Below are 21,037 nucleotides of genomic sequence, written 5' to 3'. Positions count from 1 at the left end.
GTGATTGTGGTGACAAGAGGTGGTGGGAGGATTTGCTCTTTGCCTGATGTGCTGGTTCTCTGATTTAAGTTTCTCAGCCCCCCCTCTGGCTCACTGTGGCTCACTGCCAGTATTTGATGATATTTTCAGAATAGGATGAATTATGCTTTATTGCTTGCTCAGGTAGTGGACCAGTATCATTGAGGTTGGAAAAGACCTTTATGATCATCAAGCCCAACCATTACCCAGCACTGCCAAGCCATGTCCCTAGTGCCACATCTACATGTCTTAAATATCTCCAGTGCTGGTGACACAGCCACTTCCCTGGGCAGCCTGTTCCAGTGTTTCACGACCCTTTTGGTGAAGAAATTTTTCCTAATATCCAATCTAAACTTGAGGCCATTTCTTCGTTGTTATATTGTTTGTTACCTGGAAAAAGAGACCAACACTCACCTTGCTACAACTTCCTTTCTGGTAGTTGTAGAGGGTGATAAGATCCCCACTGAGTCTCTTTTTCTCCAGGCTGAACACCCTCAGCTACTCCTCATAAGGCCATTCTTTGGAGGAGGGAGGACATGTGCCCTGTAATTTAGTGAGCATTCATTCTAATCGAGAAGGTTAATAGCTTGGCCACTTCATATTTTAACCCCAAGCTTTTTCCCTCCCTAATTGTAAAGCATAATAGGTTTTATTTCCATACGGCTGTTCCCTATGGGGCTTTGTCTGGATCTATAAATCAAAGCCTTCCTGCCACATTTTGGGGCTTGGGGGTGAATTCTGCCCTCACGAGAGCATAAAGTAGGGTCACCCAGCTGCCAGCAAAGCCACCCCATTTTGCCTGCGCTGCTGGGAGTGGCCCCTGGGAACAGGCAAGGGAAAGATGGCCACTCAGATAACTGGCAGGATGGTTGGGTGCTGAGGACTTTGCAAATTGGATTGCTGATCTGGGTGATTAACTTCGGGTGGCTGGGTTTTCCTAGTGCCACGGTCTAGCAGGGCAGACAGTATCTTGGGGGCTGGGGCACGCAGACAGAGCTGCTGGCATACATCCCTCTCTTCCCAGCAGGAAAATGAGGCTTAGGCATGAAGGTGAACCAGGAGGGCTGGGTGTGGGAAACCCAAACCTCGAAAGCTATTAAGTGCAGAAGGAGGAATAAATCACCTGGCCCTTCTCTTGCCAATTTCTCCTTTCTCCATTGCCTATTTACTTGTGTTTTCATCGGGTCACAGGTTTAAAACAAGTCAGTGCTTCCACCGGCGCAGCCGTTCCACCACAGGCAGGTGGCTTGCAGCAGGATCCTCATCTTGAACGCAGGGAAAAGCAGAAGTGCCTTGGCAGAGCTGTTTGGGGAGCTGGGAACAGGAACCTAGAGGTTCTTCTGGCCAAGACTGTGACCTGTTTATCAGATCTCTGTTCAGGAGCCTACAGCATCCTTCCTGCCTAACTGTAAGGAGCACCAGCAGCTTGTATTGATATCCTGCTAGCATGGGAACCTCTGGAGCTGAGCCTCAGGTGTTTGGTGAGAGCTGGTGAAAGTGAACCAGCTGGAGGAGTCAATGTCACTAGCAGTTCAAGCAGGTCTTTTATTTCCACTTCTGCACTGCTGGTTTAAACTGGGCTGGTGACAAAGAGAGCTGAGCAGCCCCTGTCATTGTGTGGCTGCATCCAGCCCAAGGGGGCCACTGAGCTGATTTTCTGAGCTGAGTACCAGGCTGAGGTACTACAGGGGTGTGTGCTTCTGGTGCCTTGGAGGATGAAAGTGATAGCTGCAAAATGCAAAGTGTGAAGCCGTTTCCCAGCCCCTGTGGAAATGCAGTGGGAGGAGCAGCCTGCCTCTTCCAGGCTACTGTCAGCCCGTGGCTATCCAGGCCCCCCAGCCCAGCTGACACAGCTGACACATTGGGGTCAGAAGGGGTGCAGGCAGCCCCCCCATCCCACTTTCAGCATCCCAAGTATTTTCTAACAGCCCTTAAGTTCAAGACTGTGCTCCTGTGGGCATTCAGGCTCTCTCTTAACCCATGACAGAAAACCTGAGTATCTCAAAACTCCCTAGTTACAAGCAGGGCTGTTCTGGGAAAGGTCTGGAGATGACTCACTGGATTAGTCACTAGCTCTTTTTTTTGAGGCTGGGCACCTAAAATCCCTTCAGTCCATGAATCTGCCAGCCATCTCCCATTTCAAGCTGCCTACAGTCACTTTCCTCCAAGTGACTTGACAGGTCTTGAAAGTCTTTCCTGGACCTTGTTCTGTTTCCCTGACACTGGAACCAACATTGTGTCTAAACCACTGTAAATTATGTTTATCCCGGGTGAATTTATTTACACATACCAAATTAAGTAAACCAGTAATAGTGCAGCTTAACTGTTTCAAGAGCAACTTACATCAGGAATCTGGAAAGAAATTATTTTTGTTATATGTCAGGGAGATTTTTCTACAGGTAAGGCAGACCTCACACTAAAGCCAATACTGGGAATGTCAACTCCCTGCCCTTGGTATTTACAGAGAAATTGAATTAAGTCACTCCACCTCATGTAGAATAATAAGGTTTAGCATGTAAGAAGCATTTTACAATTTCAGAGCAATAAACACAGATACCATGGTAATGAGAACTGACAAGGCGCTAGCATTAACTAATCATGTCTTGCAACTTCCCTGGGGTATCGAAATGTGACCATTCCCATTTTATAGATGAGGAAAATATACCTGAATTGATTTACTCACAGTCACAGAGCAATTCAGTGGAAGAGCTGGAACCATGACTCAGTCCTGCTGATGTCTGGATGGCTGCTCAGCCCTCTGTGAGGCTCTGCCTTATTTCTAGAGCCGTGCATCAGCACAGCCTGGTGTCCCATCCTTAGCAAGATTTAGAGATCAACCACTTTCCATTTCTGCTGACTGCTGTGGAAGGAATGGGATTTGAATATCTCTCTAGCCAAATGCAGCAGCAAAGTGTGGAGGTATTGGTGATGTTGGAAATGGATGCTGGTGAAGTCACAACAAGTTAGCACTGGAAAGCTGCACTCCCCACAGAAGCAGCATAGCAGGAAAAGCAACTGGCAGGTGGGTGTCAAATGAAGCTTTGGAAAGGCTGTGTTGGCTGAAACCACCACGGGCTTTGCCTTTCCGGCCCCACCACAGCTGCAGGAATTGGTGTGCACACAGCCAGATCATTTCTAATCTGCATGGCCTTAGTGGTTTACACCAACGCTGCATCTGGCCCAGAAACCTCGGTGGGGAGCACAGCACTGGCACCAGCACTGAACAGGAGCCACGTTGCTCCGTGCAGCAGGTGCTCAGCACTTCTCACAGGTGTGAGATCAGCGGCTTTAGACAAGAAATACAGCTTCCCCTCACATCACCTCTTCAGGTGCAGGCTACGAAACCCTGGTTACAACAAAGAGACCTTCAGCCACTCTGCCAGCTCTGCTCATACAGCAGTATAATCCCCATCTAAGAAGGCGTTGAACAGAGAACCGAGTTGTCGTGGCTTGTAAGTAAAATGGTATTTTAATTCCCCTCTAGGAACAGAGTCTACCTCTGCTGGAGTGACTGATGAGGACGCTGCTATGCATGGAGCACTGCCCTGCTGTGCAGCATCCTCTGCATTTTGCCTGGGGCCGTTCCCTGTGCTTTGCTCCTCAGCACAGCGCGCTGCACCTGAGCCGGATGAGCTGAATCCCACTGAGCCCCTCGCTGGTGCTCGTGGCAGCCTGCAGGAAGCAGTCCTGGAGCACACGGCACACATACCAGCACCGCTGCTAGCTGCTGGTCTGGAAACAACTCAGCATCTCCTTGTTTGTGCCGAAATACTGCTGCCTGCCTGTGGAATAGCCGCGGACAGCAGACCTGGGGAGGCGTAGAAGCGTAGGGGTTTGTGCTGTCTCCACTCTGCTTCCCAGGGAGGTTTCCAGGGCGGATCACTGGCTCCCCATCTTGTTTTGTGGCCGTTCAAGCCAGCCCGTGTCTGACTCACCCCTCTGCCAGATGTACCCAGCAGCAGCTGTGAGCGTGGATGACCACAAACAAACCCCCACGCAGCAGCGGGCCCCTCTCTGCTACTCTTTGGGGAAAGACTTGGAAAGATCCAGATTCCCTGGCTTCCAATCCATTGCCACAAATTATCATTCGCCTGTTGATTGCTCTCTAGGGGACAGAACATCAAGTTACAACCTGTGGTTTTCAGCCCCAATGGGTTAGGAGCAGAAAATCTGTTGAGACCTAAGGCTTAGATCTGTTGGTTTGATATGTAGTTCAGTAAAGCACACAGGAGAGGAGAGTGATGGAGGGTGCTTTGCCACATCAGTGCTAGCCAAATTCCCAGTAGGGAGATGCTTTTCAAGGAAGAGAGTCCATGCAAGCTAAAGAGGCCCAATGTTGCTAATTTTCTGCCTAAACCAATGGTGATGTGTGCAACTGCTGCTTTGCTTCATGGAAAGTGTGGCTACACTTCAGTAATGTGAAATTATTTCTCCTTTCCAGTGGTTTGTTCAGCTGAAAATAGTGTTGTGGAGTAAATATCTGGGGTGTTACAGAGAGCATCCATCAGATTTTCAGATGCTAGGTCAGGTTCTCAGAGTGGCTGCTTTCACATTGGACAAATGGAATGTGTACATCCAGGAGACAAAAGAAGCAGATCTTTCACAACTGCAGTGTCCGTGACACAACAGCTGGGTCTGTGCCTGAGGAGCTGGAGAGTCCATTCTAGCAAAGCAACAGGTTCTTCAGCAGATGAGCCTCAAACCCACGCTGCTCAGGATGCAGGCTGCATGAACCATGGAAAACCTTCTGGTGACTCGAAGCTGGAGAGGAGTGTTTGTGTCCAGCTAAACCTGCAGCCCTGTCGTGGTAGCTGAAGTTTAAGTCATTTATTAAGTCATTAAGTAATTTATTATAATTTCAATGATAATACCATTCATCGATACCACATATCCGACTTCAGCAACAGACCTGTGCAAGTTGTTTCACTGCATCACAATGCCAAAAACAGTGGGAATGCCACTTTTCTCTTGTCCTCTTGCTGCTTCCAATTCCTGTCTCCCACGCTTTCCAGCACTGTCCCTGTTCTCTCTCATGCCTCCATTTCGCAGCTGTTGTCTGCGCCCACCCATCTCTTCTCTATTCTCTGCCTTAACAACTGGCTCTCCTTTTTATTGACTCCCTCATCTTTTCTCTTGATAACTTAAAACTTCTCATTGTTAGCCTGTTGAGACCGACTTTCCTCATCTCACCACCTTATGCACCCCTGCAGCATCCCACTCACCAGCAGACCTGGTGATGCACACTTCATTGTGCACTTCTTGGTTTATTCAGCTTATCCCTCCCTGACTGCCATCTCTCAGACATTCCCCCCTCTCTCTCTCTCTCCCCCTCAGAGCATTCCAGCTTCTTCCACTCCACAAGTGTTTGTGACTACAGACTTTTCCTTACTCCCTGCTAATTAGGGAGGAGATGTATTTACTTCCCCCTCTCAGATTATTTACCAGTTTCTCTCATCCCCTGCTTCCCTCGTGTCTCTCTCATCCTGCACAATCTCTTGACTGCAGTGCTGTCCTCTATTTCAAATCTGTTTTGCTCTCTTTCAACCACTCCTCTTGGCTTTCATACCTCTTATGTCAGCCCCTTGTGTGCCACTGCTTTCCCTACTTCTTATGGAATCATAACTAGTGGCTCAAAAGAAGTAATTATCAAAATGCAACTTGGCTTTTTTTTTCCTCTTGACTCTCCTGGTTTAGTTAAAAGAAGTGAAATTTCTCATCTGCTTCCACACATCTTCTGCAATCCCTCTGGCTGTCTCCATGACTCCAGCTCTACCACTACCCAGAAAAATCTGTGCCTTCATTTCCACTGTGCGCGCCTCAGTTTCCTTGATTTGTTGTTTGAGAAGGAAAAACAGATCCAGGCGTCAAAGCCAGACCTTCCAGTGCTAAATACTGCAGCTTCTGCTCTGTTCAGGAATGTTTTTCCACTGTGCTATGTAAACCAAAAACCTCTTTGCTCAGGAGGCATTGAAAAGGGAACAAGGAACTTGAAGATGGATCAAAGTATGAAAAATCCTAGAAGGCAGAATTAGCTTGGGGTGAAAGCAGGTGGCTAAATCTCATCTGTCTTCTACTTCACAACTCAATAAAAAGAAGCAAAGGCAGTGAGATTTGCTGGTGTTAGATTGTTGAGGGAGGTCAGCACAAAGAAGGAAGCAGTAAAATTCAGACAGGCTAGAAAAGGGAGATGAAGCTCCTCACAGCCAGAAATGCAAAAGTTCCGTTTTGAAGGAACAGAAATGTTAGGCATCATCTATTGTTAAATCACTTCCCCTGAATTAGGAAAACTTGAACTTCCCAAAGCCAAGTCCTTCTGAGAATGTGCTGTTGCTAAGAACAGAATCTGAGGTTTGCTTGGTCCTTCTGCAAATGCTTTTGACTCCTTCCAAGGGAAGACTGCAGTTCCTCCCGAACCTAGTTTATAGGAACATAGTCCAGCAGGCTTTAGCTTAAAGCCAGGTGGTGGAAATGCAAGGAAGTTAAGAGTTCTTTTAGAAGAGATCTTTATTCATGATAATATCATTTCAGCTGGTGAGGAACTGACCTGTGCCTCTCAGTAATCTAGTATCTTTCAGAGGCAGGCTACAAGAGACCTACCTGTCATCAAACTAACATTACATTTAAGCTTTAGATCAGTGTTTCTGGAGAAAGTGGAAAACACTCCTCCCTTCTTTTTTGTTTCTAGATTAAATGATTTGTCATACAGGAATGGGGACATGCAGTCCCTGCAACTCTACAACCTTTTTTAAAATTTGCTTTTGGCACTTTGAATTTGTTTTTTTTTCCCCTCTGGAAAGTGAGCTCACAAATCCAGAGATGACCTGGAACAATGAAAACAAGAGGCTTTGATTTGGTCCATCAGCCCCAGTGTGGCTCTACATGGTACAAGGACTCAACCTTCAGCTAGATTGGGAAGAAAGGATGAGAAAAAGCACAGAAGACAGGGGAGGAGTGTAAATATGAAAGGTAGTGAGCATCCAGGACTGGATATTGAGCTAAAAAATCAATGGTAGGGGAAGTCTTACCAGCAGCCTAGGAAAAAAAAAAAAATCAGAGGAAGAATATAGCATACTTGGAAAGGACACTGGCAAGAGCAGGCTTTGGTTGTGTTAGTTATGGACAGAAAACTCATAACCAAAGGTGGCTTGGAAGAGAAGGAGCACGTGGATCAAAGAAGAGGAAATGCCATAGTGTATTCACCAAGTCTCTGCCTACTGTTGAATAGCAGTGGGAGAGCAGAGCTTTTTGTGCTTGAATAAGAAGTTTAAAGAAGTCTTTTAAGAGCACTGTAAGAATCTAGAAAAAGGAAACAACCTCAAGTGATTGTGGGCAGCCCCTAGCATCCTGGAATAAAAAGAACAATATAAGAGAAAACACAGTCCAACAGAAATAATGGGGACGATAGAGGGAGCCAAATTAATTCAAAAAAACATTAGGCAAAATCGGTACCCTAGCTCTTCTGACAAAAAGAGAGATTAGGAGTCTTCATTTAAAGTTCACAAAGTTCTTAGCAGGGTAGAGAGTGGGGATACTACAAAGCTGTTTGACCCAGTGTCAAGAACAAGCAAAGATGCAGCAGTGAGATAAGGCACAGCTGGACATTACAGGAATTCAGGGAGGAATGTCAGCATAGAGCAAGGCAGAAATGCAACATAAACTCCCCTTACATGGCCAGGGGACCAAAAGTTAGCTCCATGGAAGAACTGGGCATTAGGTAATACTGCAGAATTCTGTAACTAGCCCAAAGGAAGCTGTGCCTGAGCATTTGTCACCTCTAGATCTTTCACACAGAACTGTTGGTATTTTATAGTGATCCTGCTTGTTGACAAAGTGCCCTGAGTTGGCCTGCCCTCTCCTCTCACAGTTACTGCAGGGAGCTGGAGCTGGCTCAATCCAGTGCAGGCAGACACAATACACCAGAGATCAGATTCTGTCTTGCTCAAGACCAAGTCTTGCAGTCATTGTGCCTTGAAACACAGTCAGGGTTTCAGTATAGCGTGTTGGTCTCCTTCAAACAATAAATGAACCGAGTCAAAAGCTTTTAGGGAAAACAGATGCAAAGGCTGAACTTAGAAAGATAACTAATAAACCACTTAAAAAAATAGAGTATATTTTGGCAAAAACTTTGGTGAGGAAGGCATAGGAAATATATTTGCTGTGTGACATCTACAGTGAAGGAAAACAAGGTCTGTGAAGAAAAATCAGCTGTCTGATGACACCTCCTGTGCCATCCTCTTTGCCATGCCGTTTCTCAAGTGACCCTCGGGGACCCCCAAAGAGCACAGCAGTTGCCACACCAGATGAGCTTGGTAGCCTTCCTAATCCAGTCTTCTCACTTCAACAGTTGCTACTCTCTGGTACTTCAAAGAAAGGTGCAAGAAACCCCATAGTGGACAATTATAGAATAACCCGCCCACAAGGGAAGTTTTTCCCTAATCCCTCGCCATCAGTTAGTGGTTATATTGTGCCTTGAAGCCTGACAGTTTATATCCCTTCTAAAATTTATTTATATCCTGTCTAATGTGACCATGAATGTTCTTGGTATCCATATAAATGTCTAATCCTTTTCTGAATCCTGCTAATCTCCTGGCCTCAATGAAACCTCGTGGTAACAAATGCCATGTGTTAATTACACATGGTGCAAATATTTCCTTGCACCACTTTAAATTTGCTTCCTTCCAATTTCACTGGATATCCCTTGATCCTGCAATAGGAAAAAGGGCAATGAAATTAGAGCTTGTTCATTCTTGCTGAGCCGCGCTGCTGCTCCTTGATTTGTTTCTTCCCTAAACTAGCTTGTTCCCATCCTCAGCCAGTTTTCCCTGGCCAGGCTGTTAGGCAGTGGCCTGACACACAGCACAGAGCTTATACTTCACCTTACTCTCTGTTGATACGTTCATTTTGAAGGGAAAAAGGGAGAGGAAACCCTGGAGACCTCAAAAGTGCATGCTTTGCGGCGGTCCGAGCCTCAGGAATCAGGCTGCTTTGTGTCAGCAGGTGTTAGCAGCATTGGATGGCGCTGACTGATGCCACCGGCCTTTCCCTCTCCGATGCCTCCAAGTTGGAGACAGAGCAGCGTGTCTGCAATGTGTTTTCCCCTTGGAGCTTCAGGCTGCTCCTGGAAGGGGATATCCCCCTCCCACTCCACTCAGGCATTGCACTGCTTCCTCGCATCCACGCTCGTTTAAGACCAGGCTGTGGGATTATTCCAGTTCTGAAGGAATTGCCCTCAGCCTCAGGCTAACTCTGCACGTCTCTGCTTGGCTGTGACTGTGGCTGAGCTCCAGTTTCACAGTGGTTTCACTGGAGGTAAGCCTAAGCTGAGGCAGCTGGGCACAGTGATCCCTTGTAGCTGTTTTGAAGCTGGACTGTGGTGGCCACAGAGAGGTTGTCAGGTGGTGCAGTGACAACGCTGAGCAGCTGTGACTTGGTGTGCTTCACTGGAACTCGGGCCCATTAAGGCATTTCCACGAGCAGGTAATTAATACCTATTTGCCGTTTTCCCGTGATACAATGCAAAACAGGCCAGCGGTGCCCTTCATTGCCGAGCCAGGAGGAATGGAGGGGCTGGGAGTGTGGGTGACCCACAGACGCGTCCCGGGGCACGGGGGCGTATCTGGCTCCTCGTGGCAGCCGCGTGCGGAGAACGAGAAGCGCCGCTTGGGCTCCCTCACTCAGAGGCACGAAGTGGGAGCGGAAACCCTGGGGGATTCCCAGGGGTTGGCTGCACCAGGAGCCATCCCCGGCAGCTGCCGGTGCCAGCCAAGGCACCGGGACCGGCACCGGCACCGGCGGAGCCGCCGCGTGTGGGAGCGCCGCGCCCGCCGGCCCCGCCCACCGCTCTGGGCCCGCCCCCAGTGGGCGTGGCCGGGGGCCGCCGGGGGCCTGTTGTTGTGATGAGCGCCGGCCCCGCCCCCTCCTCGTGCACGGCCGCGCGCCGCCCCGCCCCCGCGCCTTTTGTCCCCGCCCCGCCGGGCCCGCTCCGCCCCGCCCCCCCCGCCCTACCGCGCCTTCCCATTGGTGCTCCCGCCCGGGGACACGCCCCCCAGCGCGCGGAGCCCCGCCCCGCGCGGCCGCCGCCCGCCCCCCCCCCCCCGCGCCCATCTGTTCCCGGCGGCGCGGGCGCTCGTGCGCGGGGCGCGGGCGGGGAGGCGGAGGGTGAGGGCGGTGAGGGCGGTGAGGGCGGTGAGGATGGGCCCGCGCAGCGGCGGCCGCCCGCGGTAGTGGGGGGGGCAGCGGCGGCAGCAGCAGCGCCCCCGCCGGCCCTGAGCCGCCCCGTGCGCGGGCGGCAGCGAGGGGGCAGCGCGGGGCCGCCGGGGGGCGGCCGCTGAGCGGCGTGGCGCCGGGGGGCGGGCGGGGCCGCAGCGCCGAGCGGCGGCGGCGGCGGCACACGCAGCCGCCCGCGGAGTGAGGGAGGCAGCGAGCGAGCGGGCGGACGGCGGCCGCGGGAGATGTGCCCGGAGGAGGACGGCGGCTGCGGCGGCGGCGGCGGCGGCAGCGTAGCCGGCACCGGTGGCCCCGAGGCGGCGGCTGCGGTGGCGCTGGACGAGCTCCGCTCCTGGTGGGAAGTCCCGGCCATCGCGCACTTTTGCTCGCTCTTTCGCACCGCCTTCCGCTTGCCCGACTTCGAGATCGAGGTGAGAACCGCGCGGGCGCCGCGCCGCGTCCCGCCGGACAGCCCGCGGGCCGTGTCCGTGCCGCCGCTCCCGCTGCGCCCCCGCCGCCCGGCGGGTCCCGCGCGCCTCTCCCGCTGCCCCGCGGAGTGCCGGGGGGCACCCCCGGCCCCCGGCGAGCCGCTGGATCCCGGCGTGATGCAGCGCGGGGGTGTTCGCTCCGCTTGCGGCGGAGCCGGCAACTTCCCCGTCCCTCCCGGGAGCGCTCGCAAAACTTTCGGCGCGCCCGTCCCGGGCGGCGGCGGGCAGGAGCCCCCCGGCTCCGGGGGCGGCCGCGGGCGCAGCGGGGCCGGGCCGCATTGTTCCGCCGGGCCGGTGTCCGCACACAAAGGTGGCGGGGGGACGGACGCGGCACGGAGCCCGCGGTGGGTCCCCCGTGCCCAAAATGGTGGCGGTGAGAGGCGGGCCCGGCCCGGTATCCCCCCCACCTCCCCCGGGGGTACCGGCGGCTGCTGTTGGGGGCTTTCCCCAGCCCGCTCCGCTGTGCCCGGGTCGGCTCCTTTTGTTGCGGGTGGGGGTCCCCACCTGGCCGGTGCCGCCGCGGGGCGGGGGGCGCGGAGGGTCCTGCCGAGCCTTTCTTGCGCATCCCGGCGAGGCCGGAGGGCTCCGCGGGGCACCGCGCCGCTCATTGTGCGGCTCCGCGGAGCCGCCGGCGGATCGACGGTGCCTTCACCACCGCCCCTGTCCCCCACGGAAGGAACGCTCTCGGCTTTCGTACCTTCTTACCCGCTTTCCCTTGTAACTTTCTTGTGTGGCTTGTTTGGGTTTTAGTTTGTTTGGTTTTTTGTTGGTTTTTTTTGGTTTTTTTTTTTTTACTTGTTTTTAATTCTTATTTTCATGTGCGCCGCTAATGTCCCGTAAATATTTTGTGCGCCGGCTACAAATGTTACAAACAAAGTGTGTCCTGGTAGGAAATCTTTTGTGCTTGCTGTGAAAAGCTATTCTTGCCAGCGCGTTGGCAATAAACCGGGTGAATAACGTGGTGGCGTGTGTTTTTTAAAGACAGTAATTGCCCCGTGAATGCGAATTCCAAAGATGCTTAAAAGTTCAATGGGATGCGCGAAGCCCTAAAGAGCAAAACTCCTCGAGCAGGATGTGGATTTCTGAAGAGGGGGAATCCCTTATGCGGTACGAAATCTTGAAAGGGGATAAGATCTCTCAATGATGCAACTTCTTGCGAAAGAGAACTCCCCTCCCCCTCCTATTGATGCCAAACCATTAAAGGGGGAGGCTCTCCGGGCCCAGCAGCGTAAAGTCTTGAAGGAACCTGAATTTACAATGATAAAAGGGCCAAGGCACTAGCCTTTCACCTTTGGAGGCAATTAGCATCTGGCTTGCTTCACAAATGAAGTAAATGTGGGCTCCCCTTTGGTTCCCGGAGCACGCTTAGGCTGGGGGAGTTAACATCATCACTCGGAACAAATCAACTTGCTTTTTTTTTGGGGGGGATGCCCGGGAGGAGGAGGAGTGCGGGCGCGTTGGTGCTGGGGTGTTGCAGAGCAGAAGCAGCACACCGAGAACATCGTCAAAAAAACTCCGTGCACGTGGATAGCCCGCAGCCCTTGGCAGAAATGGCTTTTAAAGCATGGCGTTTGTCCGAGGGGTCGGTGGAAACTGCGGTTAAAATCGGGATGCTGTGAGAGGGCGGATGCGGCTGTCAGAGCTCTGCTCCTTTCAGGCACGTGGAGTAAATCTCCTCCTTCGGCACAGTGTGAGCAGCCCAGCACCACAAGCAGCTTCAAAAGCTGCTGTCCCTTGAAGCTCACCATCTCCTTACCTCTTGCCTGGTGTAGTTGTTCCAGTCTCACCACTGGTATCGGGGATATCTGGGAACGGATCTTTGCACAAAGAGCTTGCTCAGATAGTTCGTGTTTTGAAACCAATGGCCAGCAAAGGGAGCTACACTTTTTTTCTGAGAGTACTAGTCTGTGTGGTTTTGGTGGTTTTTTTATTTGTGCTTTATTTAGCTGCATAAAGAAAAATTCTTCCACGGTTTTGGACCTAATAATACCAGTGCCCCTTCTGGCTGGTCGTGGCTATTCTTCTAGGGGTTTGTGGAGATGCCAGGATTTAAGACACGTTTTAGGGGGAAATAAAACCATAGCTAGCCATCAAAAAGTGAATCTGTGCTCACGTATGAATGATGTTTTCTTGCTTTAGCTTTGGTAATTGTGGAGAGGTGTGCTCGGATTGGGGAATGCCCCTTCCCTCAAAAGTTACTGCCCCTCATGAGTAACCCAGGGGTGATTGCCCCGGTCCATTTGGACACAGAGTAAAACGAGTGCTTTGAGTGAATCGGTGTATGCAGGAGGAAAAATGGAGATCTCAAGCTCAGAGAGTTCCAGCTGGAGGATGCTCATGCTCAAACCCCTTGAGCTTCACAGCTAATGTTTGTCCAGCTCTGCCCAGTATCTCTAAGGGATGGTCTTACACTGGATGCAGCTGTCTCTTCTTGGATTTTTCTCTTCTTCCTAGGAGGTGTGAGCTCCTCTGAGCTTAAATTCTGGCTGGTGGCGCTTTTCTTGCTGTTTTTCTGATACCAGTGTATCTCCAGAGGGGAGTTTTGTGCTAAACTCTTACAACATCCTTACAAAAGGCAGAAGTTTTAAACAAGCCTTAATTCTGCCTGAAACAAGTATCTCCTGCTCTCACTCTCCCTCCAATTTCAGTAGGTGGTCAGGTTAAGGTTTCTCTGCTACCATCCCTGAAGTCCTCAAACCAGACAAAACCTGATCTTCCAATTTCTGGTGTTCTGTTGGTCATTTTTAAAAAGCTCTGGGTATTTTTTGTATTTCTTCCCTCCCATACCCCGTTGCCCCTTCTCTCTTGATATTTTTTTTCTTCTGGGGGTTTCTCCATAGCTAGCTGGAAGCTGCTGTAATGATAGACCATCTGGACCTATCCCTCCTGTGCTGAGCAGATTTGCTGAGGGTATTTGAGAAGTTTGGGGCTTTTAGTAGTCTAGGGAGGCAGAATGGAGCTCTTCTTCTTTTTTTTTTTTTTCTTTTTCACTTTTTAAATGCAAGTCCTTTACCCTCTACTTATTGGCTCCAACGAAAGTGAAGCTTCCAGACTTGCAGATGTGGGACTACCATCAACAGCTGGATGGCAGAAACCTGGGAAGCAAATGTTTTCATTTTCTTTTTGCTGGACCTGTGCAATAGCCAGAGACTGCAGGGGAAGGGGTGTCCAAAAAGAAAGAGGCGCATCCATCAGGCTGGACTCTGGGCATTGTCTGGGGAGGGGGTGGGCACAGCTGGCCCTCATGCTGGCTCTGGCAGATGCAGGCGCCTGGGCTCCTCTTTTTAAATCTCTGCTGCAGCATCACCCGGCAATGGACTCAGGAGGGGTTCAGCTACTGCCAGCAGGTCAAAAGTTCAGTGGGACAGAAGCGGGTGCTTCACGGGATGTGTTCAGCTTCATGCTGTGTTTTTACATGGATCTCAGGATGGCAGAGAGCACTTCAGCCTTCTGGGGTGGGTTGGCTTTTTTTTTTTTTTTTCCTTCCTCCCCTTTTAAATGGCTGCCTTGTCAGCCATCTGCTGTACAAAACTTGCGTGCCACTTCAAAAGTGGTCTTCTGGTTGTCACGGCGCATTTCTTGGTGGTTTGTAAAATCACAGAATGGGTAAGGTTGCAAGGGACCACACTGAGTCATCTGATCCAACCTCACTAATGTGCATCGGGGAGTCTGTCCTTACCTACTCCAACAGCACTGCAGCAGGAGGAGGTGTGGCTGTGTGGGGCACGTCATTTTTTTGGTTGTCATTGCCCTGATGGACAGAAAGGATGCTTCTCACAGTCAAGTTAGTGCAGGTGATGATAGGTAGTTATTTATTTCCCTCTTCAAGACTGGACTGTAATGTGGGACACATCTTGTGTCAAAGTATCTCCTGACCATGTGCCCTTCCCCTCTGCAACTGAAATGTCCTCCTGGCAGCTGTAGGGATTGTTTGTATCGAAAATATTGGGAGAATATTTAACGTTTTCAACCGTATTTCAGCACAGCTTGAAAACGCTGGACGGGAGCCAATGTGGTGTGGCCACCCAGCTCTTTGGCATGTGCTCTCAGGAGCTGTGGACTCCAACATTTAGGAACTTCTACCTGGGTAGGTCGAGGGGAGGTGACTTTCCAGAACGTGCTTGAAAATAGTCAAAACACTGTTGTTAACTTAGTTTATTTGGAGAAGGGGGAAAAGCCACATTACACAGGGAAAACATAAATCTTTTCCTGTGGTTTTTAAAAGCACCTTTGGGCAAATTGCCTCTGCTGTTAACTTCACTACGGCTTTAAGATGCTTTTCCTTGCCTCTTGCCCCTTCCTAGCACTTCAGGCTCTGGCTCTGCCTTTAGGTACATTCCTCCCACCCACAGGCAGGGAGGGCACTGCTGCTCTTGCCTACCTTTTTCCTTCTCTAGTGTGGTATCTCTGTGCAGGTCCTTGAACAGGCTCTTTCTGTCAAGAATATTATGTGGCTGTTAAAAACCAGCGGCTGCTACTGCTCCCCTGGGTCTCCCAGGAGGAGGAAGAGTGTGGAGAGAGGGAGAGCTGGAGAAGGAGAGAGCAGAGAACAGGGTTTCTTCTATCTGTGCAAACCGGATACAGCTTTAAAAGAAAAAAAAAAAAAAAAGTGTTAAACGGTGTGTTAGAATTTTAATACTTTGAAAGGAATTTTTCCTAGTGAGGGCAGGATGGCCAAATAAGCTCTGACCTCCACTGTCGTATCATGTTAAGTCCTGCTGAAAATTCTCTGTGGATCCCCTTACTCTGCCCTTTGGGTGTGTCCCTTGTGATCCATGACACCAAAATGGCCCAACCTTCCCGTTCTGTCAGTGGCTTGTATGGGGTTAATTGCACAAACAGTAGGGTTTGGTGCCCAGGTACAGCCTCCACCTCTCTGTAGCTATTGGGGTCTGGTGCTGCATTATTATTGGTATTACAGTAACATATGCAATGTCTGCTGGTGTCTCATCTTGCTCTGTGATAGCTGAGCTGGCCAGGTGGTTTCTGATCAGAAGAATTTAAAATCAATGCAGCAAGAAGGTGCTGCAAGCTGATGAAAATGTTGGTAGGTCACCTATGTTGATTGAGGTTAGTTCTGAGTTTAAATGCCTTTTCAGTAGAATAGTTCAGTCATTGGGATGTCCATCCCTCTTGCCATTTGCCTGATCACAGTAGGCAACGTTAAAGTGGAAGGGAGTGGGCAGTGACTGAAGCAACAGTGAACAATAGATCTGCTGACTAAACTTCCCTCTCATGTGAAGCACCTTGCTTTGGAAAAAAGCCACATTGTCTGAGGAAAGGCAGAGTAACTGGCAGTGCAGGGAAAGGTGCTGCACAGAGAGTAGACAGGGTTGGAAAAGATGATGGAATTCACATATACTGAAAAAACAGTGTTGATCCTGTTGTGTGGAGAAACCCATTTATGGACCACTGTGTGAATTTGGGTTATACACTATGGTCACTCTGTGATGGCTCTGCTTCCCCTGGGCAGCATCAGCTTCATCGGAGTAGAGGGTGTGAGTTGGGTGTTTGTTGTTTAAAAAACCAAACAAAATCAAGGGCCAGTACTGGTTTTATTCTTGTTTCTGTCTATCCCATCTGTTATTTGGTTCAGTTGCTGCTGTGCCCCATCCCTTTCCCCAGATCTGTCCCAGCACCACTCCTTAGATTTCTGCTCTTTGCTTTTGCTGTCTTAGTTATTCTGTCCATAATAGAATCATTAACACTCTACATGTCAGTGCTGGGCTCTAGAGTTCATTGAGATTAATGGAGGGGGGAGGCAGAGAGATACTTCTCAGAGCTGTTGTTTCAAGTGGTCTGCAAATTGGAAAGCAGTTTCCGTTTCAAATGCAAGTCACATCTTTCCCAACTGTAGATCTTAAACTTTTACACGAGTGTTTACGTTTTATATAATGATACTCTAGTGTAATTGGATACAAAAAACCCAAACAAACAAACAAAAAAAAACCCCACACCAAAAACAAACCAGGAAAAAACCCAAAATAACAACCACAACAAAAAAAAAAGAATAGGTAGTTCAGGAAGCTGATACATGAATTAAAACGTTATCTTAAGGTGGTGAAAAGACACAAGTAGTGACTGCACGAAGCCAAAGGGTGTCTGAACAATGGATAAGGAAGGTTATTTGACAGCAACATTTTGAATGGATCTGAGTTAGGTGACAGGGGAGCTGGGAAATGACTGTAGCAGTAGAAGGCAGAAGGGAAGGAGGAGCACGATAAGAATTTCAGAGATTTGATGGAGCACATGTAGCCTGATATTACAGATTTTATGTGGTGTTAGTATAGGCAATTCTTCTGCTGGCACAGCTGACACTGAAAATCGTGCCTGGTGTTAGCTGAAGTGTTTGTGTACCCACAAGTTTAACAGTTTAAGCTGAGTTTATTTTAAGACCGATTTAAGATAATCAGGTGCAAGTCTTTCCCCACTAGGAAGAAAAAAAAAACCATAATAGTTTGTGCAGGAACTTAAATATGACTTTGCAGATTGCTTTGTTTAAGAAGACCCAAGTACCACAAACAAACCTGTGCCAGTTCAATCAGCCGATTTAAACCTCTGCACAGCGCATCTAAATCGGGCCTTAAAAGTTTTTCCTTGTGGAATTTGCTCTAACCAGACCAGCTAAAAGTAACACCTTTAAAGTGTTGCAGCTTTATATGTAGACCTGCTTAACTGTGGTCTTTCTCTCCCAGCGCATAATGCCGGCAGAGCTGTGCCATTCTGCCCCTGGCATCTGTTAAGTGCCTGCATGAAGGGTGAAGAATTAACTTTTGTAATGGCAATGGATGCTTTCATAGACTGCTTTCAGGCAAAAATCTCCTCCAGAAGAGAGCTATGGGTAGAAATGACAAAAGCCAAGGAGTTAAAATTCCTGAATTAAAAGTTTATCATGTAAACATTATTGTAGGTATGTATGAATTAAAAAAAAAAAATCCCCCCCCTCGTTACCAGAAGCAACAGCATCTGCTGTGGTGGTGGGAACAATGCAGCCTAGTGATTCCTCCTTCCTTACAGTAGAGAATCCTGTTAAACACACAAGGCTGTGCCTCAGAGTGTATCCTTTCAGCAGGCTTGTTCCTTTTAATGGGTGCCCATTCCTGGGGTCTCCATTGTTTCACCAACAATAGCACTAGGGGCAGCTGATTTGGTTGACAGAAAATGCGTTAATTTAACAGATCTATTCCCTTTAGCCGGTCTCCTTCCTATTGTGCCCCAGTTCTCCCCCAGTTCCTGGGGAGGAGGGCCTGGAGAGCAGGGTCTGTTAGGTGGAAGGCTCCTGCAATTAGGAGGGGTTTGCAGCCTTTTGTGTGAGGAACAGAAAACAGCTGATGGGGAGAAGTGGTGAGAGTGCAGTTTGCTTACTGCCAGAACACTCATTTTTCTGCTTTTTGGGGAGGGCTTTACAGACTGCCTTTACAAGGGATGGGGGAATAGCTCGACACTAGGCACTGATGGCAGTCAAGGGCTTTGCTTTGCTCAGAGGTGGTCTTGCAGCCCAACGTGGCAACACCTTTCAGTGCTGGCTCAACTTCTTGACAAACTCTTTATATACTATAAATGCTTAGCTAAAACACCAGCTTTCCACTGAAAAAGCAAAGCTGCTGGTATTATCCATGGTAGGATTGCTAAGAGCTGGCTGGGGAAGGCAGTATGTAAGGTTAACACACTAAATTACTTGAAACATGAGGGTCATAATGGTCCTCAGGGACCCCTTCCCTGGGCTAGGCCACCAGTTTAGTGTGCTTTTTGGACTGGTCTGGTTTCAACAGTGCAGGCTCTTCACCCTTGGGTGCTCTTACACAGGTTCAGCCCTTCTCTGTAGTAACTCATCTTGGTTCAGTAACAGAGGGAGGTGTCTCTGTTGGTTTTTACATCCCACATCCAGCCCGGTGGGAAGGAGGGCGCATGCACTGCTGAGGGGGCAGTGAAACATGAAGCTCTTCTGCTCCTGGGGGCTGCCGGCTGCCAGGAAAGGTCTTGGCTGCCAGAAAGAAGATCTCGCTCCCTTTCAAGCCCTTGCTTCAGCCACGCTTCTGACTCTGTGGTTTGCCCCTTTCCTGGCAGCACGCCAGCAGCTCGCTGGGTCCTGGCCGGGTTTTTGTGGGCGTTGTAGGTCTGTGGTGGGAGCAGGACCTCCTGCTTCTGGTGGCTGCAAGCTGCCGGCTCAATCCACTGTGGCTCTTGAAACTCTAGCCGTAGTTTAGTTCTGGTTGCTGGGGCTGGTGGTGTAAAAGGAGCTCTGGAGGGTCTTTTTCCTCCTCTTTGGTAAAGCCGTTAATTCTCTGGCTCTTTCTCTCCAGCTAAGCGTGCTGTAAAGGGGCCAGAGCTTTGTATGGCCAAAGACTTGGCAGGCAGACCTCGTATTCTCCTTTTTGGTGAGCCCTGTATGTAGGGAGTTGTGTGGCAGCGAAAATATTTATGTATCCATAACACAAGGCAAAGAGGGTTGTGGTTGGAGGTTTTTCTTGGTTTTTTTTCTTGCTTGGATTTTTTTTGTTTGTTTTAGGAGGCAAGGGGTGAGAGTTCACTTAAAGAGCTTGACTCTTAATAGAGCTTGTCATTGTCGCTAATATAAAACAAATGATGAGCATGGGAGAGGAGTCAAAGGCTCCCTCTTCTGGTGTTCTGGGAAGGTTCAAATACTGAAAAATAAGCAAGGAAAAAGACCCCTTCCATGCTTTCTTGTGGTATTTTGTGACCTCACTTAGGCCTAACCCTTACTGGCCCACCACCTAAGTCTCTTTGTGTCCCGTAAATACACAACCTCAACGGCTCTCTGTGGACGTAAAATGCATTTTCAAATGTAAAATATGTTGCACTTGTAAGTAAAAGTGAATCCTGGTTTCAGAAGGGTTTCCAATTTGGACATGGAAAATGGCAGCCCTGCATGTCCCTGCCTGTGACGTTTGTCAGTGCTTCCCTTTGCTTCTCCTCTTTACTGCACCCTCCTCTTGCAGTGATAATGGCATGTCCCGTGCATTTCCCAGGTCACATGTGTACACTGGCATGTAAACATGTTTGGGATGCTTGGAGTGGCCAAGTATGCTGAGCACTCCCTCTAGGAAAGTGTGCCCAAGGCTCTGGCACTGCTGTTGCTTTAGGTTGAGTCAGTCCAGAATTCAAAGCTTATTAGTGGTTGATTGATTGAGAAATGTGCACAGGAAGAAATAGTTTGTTGGGAATTTTAGATGAATTTTCTAAAAACCATTATATAAAATGTAGAACCTCTGAAATTATTAGGATTTCAGAGCATTAGGGAAGAGACTTTTTTTCTTTCATATTCTTTTCTTCACTGGAGAGCTGGCCATCACGTGGCTTATTTTTCCCTGTGTTGTTAGTGTGGACTCGTGAGCAGTGTCTGGTGGAACCTGAGGCCATCAGTTCTCAACCTGCCTTCCACAGCAGCAGCAAAACTGCTCACCCGGATTAAAAACTTTTCTCTGAAGTGAGCTGTGCCTCACCAGAAGCAGTTCCCCCAGCCAGCTCCCTCCACAGCCCCACTAAAGGGTTGTACCAGCATGACTGAAGCCGTGGCATGGGAATGGAAACAGGCAGAGGGGAGGGGAAGGGCTTTTTATAGCTGACACTTCTGCTGAAAGAAACTCTTATCGCACTGCAGCCCTGGGTAGCAGGTGGAGTGAGCCTGCACAGGTAACAAGAGGTCATGCAGCAATGAGGGCACCTGGGGGAGAAACCTTATCAGTAAGACCCTCCCTGAAAGGGTTTTGGGTTGTACCAAGCCTTGCTGCATTTCTTTTTTCAGGTGAACATTATGGTTAGAAAAGTTTCAATTTGGAGTTAGATGGCGAGCCTTTAAATTGTTTATTCCGTAGTCAGTCCTGAACATGCGGCTGAAATTGGTTAAACTCCGCTGTAGCTGAGAGCCTTGCACAAAACCAGAGTAGTGCAAAACTCTTTTTGAGAAATTCAGGCTTTCTCTAAAAGAAACAAAGCAAAAACATTTCCCACAGAGGAAAAAGGTTTCTCTGTGGCTCTGGTCACCCAACAATGCAGACATGTATCCATCAGGATTTGTTTGCCTGTGCTGAAGAGGCTGGAGCAGCTTGCCTTGTCGGACAGGGCAGCCATGTAGAATAAACAGGGAATAGCAGTCTCGATTTCCTTTCTTTCAGCCTGATACAAGGTGCAGAGGCACTGAAGACTATTTTGCCCTTAAGATAATTGTGAGTTGGAGAGGATCAAAGGGCTTGAGGGGGCTTTTTTGGTTGAAAGGGGATTTTCTCCATGGACAGCTGCAGTAGTGCATTAGTAGTGCAATGGATTATCTTTCCATGATCTGTAGGATCTCAACCAGCTATCGA

General features: G+C 49.4%; 1 protein-coding gene across 1 annotated transcript in view; it reads left to right on the top strand.

The window, feature by feature from the left end:
• Positions 1–10,469: 10,469 nt before the first annotated feature.
• The window catches only part of LOC128808172 (chromatin remodeling regulator CECR2), a 92,588-nt gene continuing 82,020 nt past the window's right edge, over positions 10,470–21,037 (top strand). Inside the window, exon 1 of the mRNA XM_053979013.1 lies at positions 10,470–10,655. Within this exon, the coding sequence (XP_053834988.1) occupies positions 10,470–10,655 (186 nt within the window). The remainder of the gene's footprint in view (positions 10,656–21,037) is intronic.

The sequence above is a fragment of the Vidua macroura genome, chromosome 5, assembly GCF_024509145.1.
Source record: "Vidua macroura isolate BioBank_ID:100142 chromosome 5, ASM2450914v1, whole genome shotgun sequence".
Taxonomy (NCBI): domain Eukaryota; kingdom Metazoa; phylum Chordata; class Aves; order Passeriformes; family Viduidae; genus Vidua; species Vidua macroura.
Note: the sequence above shows the minus strand (reverse complement) of the source record. Positions and strands in the feature narration are given on the sequence as shown.